This window comes from Apteryx rowi, unplaced genomic scaffold (genome assembly GCF_003343035.1).
Source record: "Apteryx rowi isolate R43461 unplaced genomic scaffold, aptRow1 scaffold_655, whole genome shotgun sequence".
Taxonomy (NCBI): Eukaryota; Metazoa; Chordata; class Aves; order Apterygiformes; family Apterygidae; genus Apteryx; species Apteryx rowi.
Genome location: NW_020450933.1, coordinates 409,130 through 422,115, shown reverse-complemented (window position 1 = coordinate 422,115; position 12,986 = coordinate 409,130). Strand labels below are relative to the sequence as shown.

General features: G+C 59.3%; 1 protein-coding gene across 1 annotated transcript in view; it reads right to left on the bottom strand.

The window, feature by feature from the left end:
* Positions 1–2,248: 2,248 nt before the first annotated feature.
* LOC112975183 (semaphorin-3F-like) overlaps positions 2,249–12,986 on the bottom strand; it is a 34,515-nt gene continuing 23,777 nt past the window's right edge. The window contains exons 5-17 of the mRNA XM_026084915.1: positions 8,565–8,658; positions 7,997–8,116; positions 6,888–7,027; positions 6,675–6,789; positions 6,293–6,362; positions 5,850–5,994; positions 5,347–5,569; positions 4,675–4,763; positions 4,309–4,350; positions 3,810–3,967; positions 3,642–3,709; positions 2,801–2,934; positions 2,249–2,695 (exon numbers count right to left, since the gene is read on the bottom strand). Of these exons, the coding sequence (XP_025940700.1) occupies positions 2,249–2,695; positions 2,801–2,934; positions 3,642–3,709; positions 3,810–3,967; positions 4,309–4,350; positions 4,675–4,763; positions 5,347–5,569; positions 5,850–5,994; positions 6,293–6,362; positions 6,675–6,789; positions 6,888–7,027; positions 7,997–8,116; positions 8,565–8,658 (1,845 nt within the window). The remainder of the gene's footprint in view (positions 2,696–2,800; positions 2,935–3,641; positions 3,710–3,809; positions 3,968–4,308; positions 4,351–4,674; positions 4,764–5,346; positions 5,570–5,849; positions 5,995–6,292; positions 6,363–6,674; positions 6,790–6,887; positions 7,028–7,996; positions 8,117–8,564; positions 8,659–12,986) is intronic.

The following is a 12,986-nucleotide window of genomic DNA, read 5'->3' as shown; positions in this document are numbered from 1 at the left end:
CCAACCCCCATGACCTCCACCAAATGTCTCCAGGTCCCCTGTAACCCTCCCCAGCGTCCTCTTGCTCCTCAGTGTCCTTGGGGGGGGGGGGGGTTGTCCCAAGTACCCACCCAGTGTCCCCAGTCCCCCAGTGTTGCCATGGCCCCCCAGTACCCTCCAGTTTCCACAGGGGCACACCAATAACCTCCCCAGTGCCTCCCCTATTAACTCCCCAGCAGCCACACAGTGTCCCCAGGGACGCCCCAGTAACCTCTGCCCAGTGCCCCCCGCCCAGTGTCCCCAGTAACCCCGGAGTCCCCAGCACCGGGGCGATGGTTGCAGTGCCGCAAGTGGCCACAAGGGGGCGCGAGGACTCCAGTACCGCTCCGTGTCCCCAATACGTCCCAGTGCCCACAGTTTCGCCCTGTTGCCTGTACATCCCAGCACATCCCAGTACCGCCAGTACGGCTCACTGCCTCCAGTAGTGCCCAGTGCTTCCAGTACATCCTAGTACCTCCAGTACATCCTAGTGCTCCGCAATACCATCCAGCACACCCAGTACTTCCCAGTGTCAGCCCCCCAGTCCCCCCCATTCCCCCAGTACCACCCCCCAGTGCCCCCAGTGCTGCCCAGAGATGCCCCTCAAATGCTCCCAGGATTGCACAGTGCCCCTATTGCAGCTCCCCCAGTACATCCTACTGTCCACAGTATGGCCCAGTGCCACCTCCTCAGTGCTACCAGGACCACCAGTGCCCCCAGCACAGCCCCATGCCACCCCTCATTCACTCCCAGTGTCCCCAGTGCAGCCCTGCCAGTGCCTCAAGTAATGCCCAGTTCTCCCTGTATGCCCCTCCCCGAGTGCCTCCCCAGGTGATCCTCTCCTGGTGCCTGTCCTCATCCCATGCCTGGCACCTTTGTACCCCGCTCTGGGGGTGGCAGGTTCAACCCTGCCCCTGCTTCCTTCCTGCACAGCTCAGGGCAACAGGCCAGAGGGGCAGAGTTAAGGGGACTGTGTGAGGTGGCTGAGGGCTTGGCATGGCACAGGGGACAATGGCCCCAAGCAGGGCAGCTGGCAGCAAAGCCCCTAGCCGCCTCCTCCTTTATAAGCCCTCCCTGCTGTTCCCATCCGGCACAGAGCACACACAGGCGCCCGTGGCTGTCCCAAAGCCAGTGTTTATTTTGGCACATTCCCGGTTGCAGCAGGGGCATGTGCTCGGCATGGCACGGGCCCCAGGCACCCCTATGTTTCCTGTGTACAACTATTTACAATGCAGTGCGCCCACATCCCTGCCTGGGAGCCCCAAGGCAGCAGGCAATGGGCAAGGCACCCATGGATCTGGCACCCATGGGCACCACTGCCCAACCCACCAGGCCTGGATGGCACCAAAGGGGCTCCTGGCACGGTGCAAGTGGCCAACCCAGGGGTTGACCCTGGTGCGGCCCCTTCTCCTTCCCTCCCCAACCCAGAGCACAGCCCTGACTAAGCCCCTACCGCTGCCTGGACACCTGGATCCTGCCTCCCTAAGGTACACCTTGGAGACCAGACTCGCTCTGCCTATGTGCCTCTCCCCAGCCACAGCCACATTTCAGTAGGCATGAAGCCCAAGCTTCAGCCTGATGGGACGCAGTGCCTTGCATGCTGCTTGTCTGTAGCCCCCCCCCGTCCCAGGCTTGTGTGGCTGGTTAGCAGTTTCTCTGGGGAAAGCTCTTGGTCTTAAATAACCAGGTGGGGAAACCGAGGCTCAAAGAGACAGCAGACTTGACCAGGGAAGTGGGGCAGACCTTCTCCAGCTCCTTCTCTCCCCTTGCCCTGTGGTCTGCCACTGTCTCTGCCCCAACACTGCTCTGAGCTGGTGACATCGTCCCCAGACCTGGCCTGCCCACCACTAGGCATGTACAGCTCTGAGTGCAGGGCCATGCCCTTCCCACCAGCAGGTTGTCGACCCCAGCCTGGCCCCACACACCAGTGTCTCACAGTACCACAAAATTTGGGAAGGGAAGAAGGAAATGCTGGGTATGACCTCCAGGGTCCTCTGCTCTTTCCTGGGGCAGGAAGGCAATGGTCATGTTGTGTAAGTGACTATGTACAACCTACAAATAAATACTGTCTTCCAAGGAAGATGGAGAGTGTGTGTGTGTGTGTGTGTGTGTGTGTGTGTGTGTGTGTGTGTAGATATATATATATATATTTATATATATTTATAGATATTTTTAATATTAAAAGGGGGAAAAATAGACCACTGTGCTATCAAAGTCCCTGCCGATGGTTTCATGTATGCCCGTAGGTTTCTGGCTGGTGATTCCGGCGGTTTCGAGGCTTCTTCTGGTCCTGCTGCTCCTTGGCTTTGAGGCCAGCCAGCGGTTCCTGGGGGCTGGCGGCCACGTGCCGCCAGTAACCCTGGCAGTACTGGTCAAGGAGTCCCATTTCAGGCTGGGTGAGGAGCTGCAGCAGGTCCTGGTAGTGGGGAGTGGCAGCACCAGGCAGCCCGGCAGCCACGGCACCAGCAGCAGCGGGCAGGAGGCCAGGGGAGACCTCAGCCTGGAAGAGCACAGCGTGGACGGTGCGGCTGCTGAGGACACGGAGCTGCACCTTAGTCACCGTGTGCTTGAAGTTGTTCTCTGTGGCAGTGCAGGAGTAGAGGCCACTGTCAGAGAGCTGCAGGGAGCGCAGCAGCAAGCCCTGCTCTGTCTGCAGCACCCGGCCTTCAACACGGAGCTGTTGGGAGAGGGAGTGTAGGCTCAGCTGGCTGGCGTGGGGTGCCGGCAGGGGCCCTCAGTCCCCAGCACCCAGAACGGGGCATCGCCCAGCACCCCGTCCTACCTCTTTCCGCCGGTCACTGTTGTTCTTCTGGAGCAGCCACTTGATACTGGCCTGGGGGGAGCGGGGCTGGCACTCAAGGAAGGCTGTGCTGCCCTCCACCCCATACTGTACAGCCTCCACCGTGTTCTTGTTGGCTGTAGGGGCAGGTGCAGGTGGCCAGGTCAGCGCATGTGCACCCATGCCCCCAGCCAGCCCCTCTGAGGGAGAGTGGCATGCTCCAGGACCCCAGAACCCCATCCCACCTTACCCACCTTCTCTCCAAGTCTTTCTCTTCCCCCATTCAAACCCAGGCATGGATGCACTGGCTCTTGATCCACCCAGCAACTGTGTTCTTCCTCCCCCAGTGTATCTGTCCTTCCAATAAGGGTGTATAGCCAGCCGACCATCCAACTGTGCTCATCCTCCTCAAATGTATCCATCCATCCATGTTCATCCTTCTCTGATGTATCCATCCATCCATATATCCATCCAAACAGCTGTGCTCAGCCTCCTCCCCAATATATCCATCCATCCATTCATGTTCATCCTCCTCCGATGTATCCATCCATCCATCCAAACGTGCTCAGACTCCTCCCTAATGGATCCATTCACCCATCCATCAATGTTTACCCTCCTCCAATGTATCCATCCAAATGTGCTCAGCCTCCTCCCCAGCACATGCATCCACCAAGTGTATCCACTCATCCATCGCCCCATCTGGCTGTTGTCCACGTTCTCCTGCCCCTTGCTCTCAGTATAACCACACCACGCCCCCTGTCCTGGACCCCCATGGCCTGTCCCCTCACCCCAGCTCCCTCAACTCCCCCTCTGCCTTCACCTCAGCCCCATGGCATCCGCTCACCATTGGAGTTGTAGCCTCGGCACTGCCGGATGGGGTTGCCATGCCGGATGTCCTGCCGCCTGCTCCGCCTGTGGGGAGGCAGGAGATGACCTGGGGAACCTCCATGGGGTTGTCCATAGCCCAGGGTTCCCTCCCTGCCACCTGCCGCCTACCCCTGGCCCCCCATACCTCTTGGAGGACGCTGAGTAGCGGGTGCAAGCCTTGCCATCCCAGGCGCAGTAGGGGTCCCGGGCCAGGCAGCAGTCAGCACAGGCTTCCCCATAAACATCACACCGGTGCAGGGCCAAGTGGGTCACCCCTACAGCTGAGGACACGTAAAGCTGTTGCTGTTGGGGGGACAGAGAGGACAGTGTGAGACACTACTCAGGCACACAGCCTTGTCCCAACCCCCTAAGAACCACCTGAATGAGCTGTGGCCTCCTGGCACCTGGGGCCACCAGAGCCAGCTTGTCCTGGAGCTACCCAGAGCAACCTGAGGCAGTATATACCCAGGAGTCACCTGGAGCCACCAAAGGCATCTCACCCTGAAGCTACCCACTAGCTTTCCCCCATCCATGGCCCACTCCCCTTGCACTGAGGTGGTGCCTGGGCAGTACCAGAGCTGGGCACCACTTCCCCAGGGGCTGCTTGGTCCTCCCCTGCCACTTGACCACATGCTGTGACTCACCCTCTTGGAAGAGATGGTCATTGTCTTGATGGGTGCCGGCACCTAGAAGGAAGCACAGGTGAAGGATATTGAGGGGCAGGCAAGCCACTCAGCCCAGTGCTGCAGCCCCAGGGTGCGTACCCAGGCCCCTCACAAGGCAGCTGGGGAGGGTGGGGGCAGCTGTGAGGGTGCCAGGGCAGAGTAAGCAGGAGGGACAACACTCTGTATCTAGGGTGGGATCCCTCTAGAGCCACCCAAGGGGCTGATGGGTGTCCCATTGGCTCCAGGCCAGCACTGGACAGCATGGGGTAGGCTGGGGCAGTGGGACAAGGCCAGGCTATGGGCATTCAGAGCTCTGAGGAAGGTGCAGGAGAGACTGGCCCTTACCTTGAACACCTCGATCTCCTCCAGCATCAGCTCCTCAGTCTCCATGTCATCCCGGGGTAGCACTATGACCTTCTGCACAGTGCCTCGATCTGCAAGACACCATGGTGCATGGCCGTTCAGTGGCACCTGCATCCCCCATCCTCCTGGGAAGGCAGTCCCTGCTGGGGTGAGGGTCAGAAGGGCCCCCAACTCCAATCCCATGCCCATAGTGCTGCAGTAGGCAGCTGTGTCTGGGGTGCAGCGCACCAGCTCAAGTAATTGCCTCTCACTAGGGACTGCTGCTGCCCAGGACAAGGGGGATCCAGCAGCCAGTCCATCAGCCTCTGCTGCCTGCTCAGAAGCAAGGAGCCCAGCCGAGCGTGCACCAGTAACTTACTGGGGAATAGCCTCCAGGCTGGCTTGCTGCAAGATGCAGAATGGCCTCTTTCCCTGTGGGAAGTGGGGCTAAAAGCCAGGCTAGCTCATGGGGACCTAGGATGGGCACTGGGGCAGGGGAAGGACCAGGCTGGATTGTAGGACCCATGGCACAGGGGTCTCAGCCCCTCGCCCTGCTCTAACATGGGATCTGGAAGGAGCAGAGGGCACCATGATCTCGCTAGCCCTGGCGGTGCCCCTGCCCTCCCGGGCGGCGCTGGTACATGCTGCGTTCTCTGCGGTGCGCGGCGTGGGTACCTGTGCCCAGGAAAAGCACCTCATAGCGCCCATCTGCCGCATCCACCTGGTCAACTGCAATGGTGGTGAAGCGATAGTTGACATTGCTGCGCACAACCAGTGGCTGGCGGTGGGTTGGGTATACGGCGTGGTACATCAGCGGGTGTGCACGCATGAAGTTGATCACCTCATCAGGATAATCCTTGGTCGACTTCATGGATGGTGTAAACGTCCCCCCGGGGCACTGCAACACAGGGCAGGTGGGTGAAACATCACCCACACTCAGGGGCCCCCAGGCTGGGCGCTTGCTCTGGCCCAGCCAACAGATTTGCCCAGCCTTTCCTTGCTGGGGCTCTGCCTAGGCCACAAGCCAGAACCAGTCCCCTGTCACAGGCAGGGTCTGAGCTGTCCCGGGCAGAGGGAGGGTGCTGGTTCCCTGATATTGCTGGGCACACACAGGCCCTCTTCCCCATGCCACTCGCTGTTGTGCTGGCTGGAGACCCCCGGGCCTGGAGGGTACTTACAGTGCCTGGCCGGGGATACGGCATTTTGCCTGTGTAGGGCATCCACTGGTAGTTGGGGCCTTCCTTGTGTGCAAAGGGCCCATTGAACACCATGCGGATGTCGGCCATGGAGTAGACACACACAGCGGAGCCTTTGAACACGGATCTGGAAGGAGGGGAGTCAGCCTTAGGGATCTGGTATTGCCCTCGGGCTGGCACTGCCAGGTTCCCCAGCAGAGCAACCCGCCCCACTTGTGCTGTGCTGCTCCAGCATTACCAGGCCCCCAGTCGGGCACTGTATGGCAGCTGGGGGGTGCTGACCTTGGCCAGCCCTCCAGACTGCTTTGTGGGGTGGGCGGCTCTGGCCTTGGTGGGCGCCCATGTGCAGTGGCCCCTGGAGCCCACAAGCCTTGGGACCCCATGTGGCCACACGGTATGGCTGCCATAGTAGTGACGGCACTCACCCTGAAGCGGAGAACACGGCATAGATGACAGGATTCTTGGTGTCCTGTGTCTGCTGGACGAAGACGTCCTCTTGGGACAGAAGGAAGAGCATGTCACCAGCAGGAAGATGGGCAGGGACCATCTCACCACAGGCACCAGGTTAGCAAGAGGGGGCACCAGGGTGAATGTAGTTCCTGGCTCCTCCAACCTCTCTCATTGAGAGGGCACGGTTGGTAAGAGTTGGGGGCAGCGCTAGACTCCTGGCCTTCCCCAGGAGATAGGGTGCCAGGGAGCTGGTGAGTGGAGGGGGGGGGGGAAATGGGTGCAGAAGGACTCTGGCACGGGGGGCATCAAAGTGGTCTCGACCCCTCTCCATCCCTGTGGACCCCTGCCCACACTCACGAAGCTCGTCAAAGTGCGTTTCAATCCCATCAGGTCCTGGCACAGAGCAGACAAGCCGAGCCTTCAGGAACGTGCTCCACTTGTTCACCAGGCAGCAGTGGCCCCCGTCATCGTTCTGTAGCAGAAGGACCCCCAAGATGAGCCCCAGGCACATCACCACCCCATACGCCTGCCCACACAGCCCCTTGCATGGCCACAGGCTGGCACACATACCAGGCAGATGCGCCCGATGCGGGAGTAGACACCTGGGCTCTGTGGGGCATCAGCCGATTTTTCCCGGAAGAAGAAGTAGAGTTTGTCATCGTTCTTCTCACTACTGTCGGGGATGAGCTGGGCATGGACGAATGCTGGGTCTGCAATGGCATGGCATAGTCAGCCCAGCAGCACCTCCACCTGGCCCAGGTGATGCCAGCATCCCCTGAACCCACCACAACAGGATGTTGAGCCCCCCCAATATGAACCCACCCCTGGAAACCACTGTGGCGGTCACAGGGGTAACCAACCCTCAGTCATGTCTGAGGAACCAGGGGCTCCAGGGTTGCCCCTGAGATGGGTGTCTCCTGTGGTCATCAGTGCTCCATCTGCAGGGGATCAGAGCATCCTTAGCCCCAGGGTCTGCAGGGTCCAGGGTTCCAACAGCTCCAAAAGCAGGGCTATGGGAACCAGTTTCCCCGCTCAGGGGGCGGGGAGGGGGAGAAGGATCCATACAGCTCGGCAGGAAGCATTTCCCTGCCATCCATCAGCTAGTCCCCAGCCCATGCTGACAGCTCCCCCTCTTCAGGTTACTGCCCCGACAGCTCCCAGGCCCCACAGGATCATCCAATCCGCTCTGCTCTGTTTACTCAGCTGCCTCAGCCACCCCATGGCTGGAGGGGTTCCAAGGGGGGCAGGATGAGCGCTCAGGGTCACTGATTGCAAGCGACATGGTTGACATCTCACCCCTGCATAAACCCAGGCACGGGCCCTGACAGAACCAGCGCTATTGCCCACCAGCTGGCCAGTCCCACTGCCCAGCAGTGGCACAGTCAGCTGTCTGTCACCATGCTCCATACAGCCATCCCTCCATCTGTCTGTCCTAGGAGACTCCCACCATCCATCCATCCATCAATCTGTCCTCAAAGAAACCTCTTTAGTTCCCTCTTCCAGTCCAGATTCCTGCATCCATCCATCATCCATCCATCCATCCATTCATCTGTCCATCCAGCCCACACCACTTGTCTGCTTGCCCATGCTACCTACTGTCTCTCTAGCCTATGAGAAGGATGCAGCATGGTGGGGTCGCTGGGAAACAGTATGCTGAGCCAAGGACACCCTAAACTCACCATTGAGCCAGCGTGAATTGTACTGGTCTGTCCTCATGGCCGTCTGCTTTCCCATGGTGCGGAAGATGGCCGCATCAGTGCCCATGAAGTCGATGTAGACACCAGCATAGAGCTCTTCATCTGTGGATGGGAGAACAAGGATTAGCTAGCCCCACAGGGCCCCCAACTCATCCTGCCCATGCACCCCCATCTCCTTTCTTTCCCACCCTCAGTGGTCCTTCTCCCACTGGCTCCAGGCTCTGTCCAGCCCTGGTCCTGGCTCTTAGCCCCTAGGCAACATGTTGCCCAAGAGACACTGCCTGTGGCCATGCTGAAGAGCATGGGAGGCTGTTACTTTCCTGTAAGGAAAGCTCCTGTCTGCGGGATCAGGTCTTGCTGGATACCCAGAGACACCTTGACCAGCTGCAGCTGGAGCAGGCGGGGGGGGGGGGGAGGGGCAGGAGCTCAACTTCTTGGGGATATTCTGGCAATGCCGAATGGGATGACTGGAGCAGCTCTCCTGTCTCACCTGTATGTTCCCCCTAGCTATCCCCAGGTAACATTGGCCTTGAAAAGATACAGGACTCACTTATTAATGCAGAGACAGTGTCTACTTTGGGGTCATAGGAGCACTTCCCCTTGCCTGACTCCAGCTTGTCTGACTCCAGGTAGAAGATGTAATCCTGGAGAAGGAAGCAAAACAAAGAGTGTATCACATCTTTCCCCTCCATCCCTGGGGCACCTTCCAACACAGAGGTCAGCTGTGCCTGCTGGAAATGCAGCTTCTTCTGGAGGTGGAGCACAGCAGCTACAAAACAATTCCTGCTGCCAGAAGGACTGAGGATGCACAGTGCCCAGCATGGATGTGGACAGACCACCTCAGAGGTCTGTAGGACTCCCAGGAAGGCTGAGGCCCCAGTGAGCTGCTTCTCTCACGTTGCTGGATGCTGGTCCATCCTCTCCACAGCATTGATCCATTGCTGCTTGAAGACCCACCAGAGCCACCAGGCTGAAAATGGGGCATCCCCCACATCTGCTTCTTGGCAAACACAGTCACCCTCCAGCACTGCTCCTTCCCAGTCGCCTCCTTGGTCCGGGGACACACGGGCCTGGCTGTGCTGTATGTTGCAGAGGCTGCTTTTACTGCTTCAGGAGCCCCCGACAGCAGCTGTTTTGACGGGCAGTATTCAGCCGTGGGCACATCTCTGCTGCCAGACCCAACATGTTTCAGTGAGGAGCAGTTTGCCACCCATGAGTGGTCACTGCCAGGACGGCATCGCCACAAGGTTCTGAGTCCAGTCCTGGTGGGATTTGGAGCCAGCTGCCCTGCTCTGTTAGGAGCTGCTCTCCCTGCTGTTGCCTCTGCCTTCTCCGGGCAAAACTGACACATGGCAAACCCAGCACCACTGCATAAACCCACGCCAGGTGCTAAACCCAGTTTGCCTCACAGACACACACTCGAAATCAGCTGTCACAACAGTTTTGGGCACACAGGGCTCCTAGGCATGCAGAACCCCAAAGAAGCAGCACCAAGACAGCCCGTCCACGCATAGCACCTGCTGGGAGCCCACGCAGAAGCCCAGGCCACGCACCAGCTCTCAGTATGCCTGGGCGCTCACCACGGCCAACACAATGAAGCTGGGCCAGCAGACCTGCCCACTCATCCCACATCCTGGCTTTGAAACAGGAGCCAAAGACATTGCAACAGCTGCTCCCCTGAAGCCTGCTGAAAGGATGAGCAGAGTCTTCACAGGATACTCAGGGTCCAGGAAGACAGGACGGGACAGGGAGCTGATGGTTGGGAAGTGAGGAGCACTCTTCTTCCCTCCACATGTCTTCCACCAGAGGATTTGCTCATGAAAGCTCTTCTTGGCCCTGTGGCCTGAGGCCAGGGGAGCAGCCAGGGCCCACTAGCCCAGCCTGGCAGCCCAGACCCCAGGGACTGGCTTGGACCAGGCACAGAGACAGCCCCAGCCCTGGTGCCACATGGGACTGGCCCCTTGGCACAGCCGTTCCCATCTCCACAAACTCCTCTGCCAGGGCGCGCACTGGTCCCCGAACAGCCCCTGCTCCCTAAGGTGGTCAAATGCTTTATTGGGATAACTCAGCTCTCAAATGCACCCCTGGACCTGACCGCAAAACCTGACCTACCCAACCAGGCTAGACCAGCTAGGCAAAAGGAAACCTGCAGGCCCAGCCCAGCGCCAGAGCTGCCTGGTAAACAGAATGGCTTGGCTGATGCTGGGACAGCCTTCAAACTCTCATTGCTCAAAATGCATTGATCTTCCTGGAAAGCAGGTGCCGATGACCCCCATAAAGCTGCCCTGGGCATGGCGAGCTGTATTTGTGCAGGAGCAGGGGGTTATGGAGGGAGGAAAGGCAGTGGGTGCCAGGCAGTAGCTGGAGGAAATCAGACCAAAGCCCAGGCCCTGGCTAGCACCAGATTTCCCTAAAATGAGAGGCTGGGAGTCCTGCTCATTCACCTTCTAGGGCTAGAGGCGAGAGATGTGCTGAGTGCTCAGGAGAGAGGGTGGCATTCACTCTGGCTGCGGCCAGAGCCAGTCCAAGGTGAGGCCCTGCCACAATGGAATAGAGGGTGAAAGGAGGCAGTTGGAGACCAAACATGCAGTGGTTAGGGTGAGATGAGTTATGGAGGTCTCAGACCAGTTCTCAGCCCAGCTCCAGGGCAGGCCATGAGTAGGGGCAGCCTGGATGGGAAACACTCCTGCATTTTGCCCTCCGCTGATGGGCACTGCAGTCCTGTCCCTGGGACAAGCCCATCAAGAAGAGGAATGGGGAGGCCTTTCGGGGCCCCTAGGCAATTGCCCTTGGCAATAGTGTTTCACCAGTTGGCCATGGGAGAGCAATGGAACCATCTCAGAGCACTGTGGCCAGCCCCTAGCAGCAGCACAAGGCAAGAGTGCCCCCAGCCACTGAGATGCTCACGGCTGATAGCATCAAACTCTACCCATCTGCCAACCTCCCTCTGAAGGGGAAAAGGACGTGTGTGTTTGGGTTGCAGAGGAGAGTGAAGTGTAGGGGAAGTATGGGGGAGAGACAGGCTTGGCAGGTGATACACAGGGCTGCGCGGATCCCATGCCCATGCACTGATCCATATTAGTCCGGAGGAGAGAGATTCAAAGAGGAGACACTGTCAGGACAGGCTGGGTGCTGGGAACTCCCCGTGAGAAGCTGGTGACACTTGCCTCCCTGATCCTGCTTGCCTGTTCTAATGAAACTACTTCTGCTTGGGAAGGTGAAGCCTACAGCTTTGCCCCCCATGGGTGCCAGCAAGGCAGCCATTCAGCGCCATTTTGGTAGGCCCTACCAAAACGTCTTCTGCACATGGGTTTTGCATTCTCCGCTGTGAGCGGTGCCATCCCCCATGACTCTGTTGATGCTTGGCTCTGCTTTGAAGGGACACAGAGGGCCTGGCACAGTAAAAGCAGGCTGGGGAGGGACTGCCGTCCCTGACAGTGTCCCCCACGGGGATCCCTGACAGGCCTGGGAGAAGGAAGGAGTTAGTGAGAGGAGAGAGGAGACACCAGGCCTGCTGCTGTAGGAAGCTTTGTAGAGAGGGGAAAGGAGACTTTACCAGGCATCCCCTGGCAAGGGGCGCCCCTGGCCCTGGGGGGCTGGAGGGTCAGGAACATGCTGGTGGGAGGGAGAAGGAACCCTAAGCTCAGGTGTGCCCACAGGAGAGGTGGGCATGGCTCTGGCGGGCTCCGAGACCGGTTCCCACCTTGCTTTCCGCTGGTCTCGGGCTGAGGAGGCCGTCAGCTGATCTGCTTTCCCGGCCTCCCGGCTGGACGGGCTGGCTCGGCGGAAATCCCTGGGGAAAAGGAGCAGGGCAGAGAGTTAGCACTGCGGGGGGGGAGAGGGCCACCCCAGGGTGGGGGTGTGTGGGAGGGGTGTGTGCGGGAGGGCACCAAGACCAGGGGCGAAGGGAGCATGCTGAGCAGTAGAGCGCCACTTCCCCATTCAGATCCCTCCCAGAAAGCTCCCCTCTGGGCAGTGCTGGCCAAGGGGAGCCAGGTGTCCCAGCTCACACCTCAGGGCGGGGCTGGCACCAGGCAGGAGCGCTGACAGCCCTCACTGAGCAGGCAGGCAGCAAGCAGATGGGCTTTGTCCCCTCCAAGAAGAGGTGCAGCTCTTTCCCAAGATGAGTCCAGCTCTCGTAGGAGTGGTTCCCTGAGGCCAAGGCCAGTCTGGTGCATGGCAAGAGAGATTGGTGAAGCTGGCTCTGCCATTGCCCATCCAGCTGGCCAGGGAGGGCTCATGCCCCAGGACACAACAGTGGGACGAGCCCCTCAACTGGAAGCTCCCTCGTGGAATAGTGAGGCCCTGATTTGGTGCTTGGGAGAGATGGTGAGACGAGGAAAGCTATTGGCACTGTGGGGCTTGCTGGCCCCAGGGCTTGGGATCCTCTCTCTCCACTGCATCATGCTTTCTGGGACTGAGACTGGACCATTCACTCCACATGCAGTTGGAAGAGAGACATGACAGCCTTTTTTCTGGGGGAAGCACACTACCACTCAATGCAACTGGGGTGCCCACGACCCCCTCGATCCTCCTCAAATGCTGCAGAGTCCATGAAGTGCTGCCCAAAAGCCCAGTCCAGGAGTGGCACTGATCCGTATCAATCTCTCTCTCTGTACCTGTGCCTGTGTCGGGCAGGCCCTCCCTCTATGTACAGCACCATGCACCTCACTTGGCTCAGGCTCAGAGCATGGTTTGTTATGACCAGGCTATGCCACATTAGAGAGCATAACCCAGGATCTGCAACACTAGTGCTGAGGGGACAGACACCTCGCAGAGTGCAGACCACCAGTTCAGCAAGCAGAGTCCCCCAAGCGTCCCCCCCTTACCGCTCACTACAGCAGTCACTCAGGGCATCCTTTGACCCTGTGCCAGCACTTGGGTAGACCAGCTCCCTCCTAGGACCCTCCTATCACCATGAGGCCACCTGATGCCGTACAGCTTCACAGCTGTCCTCTCGGCTTATGCCATG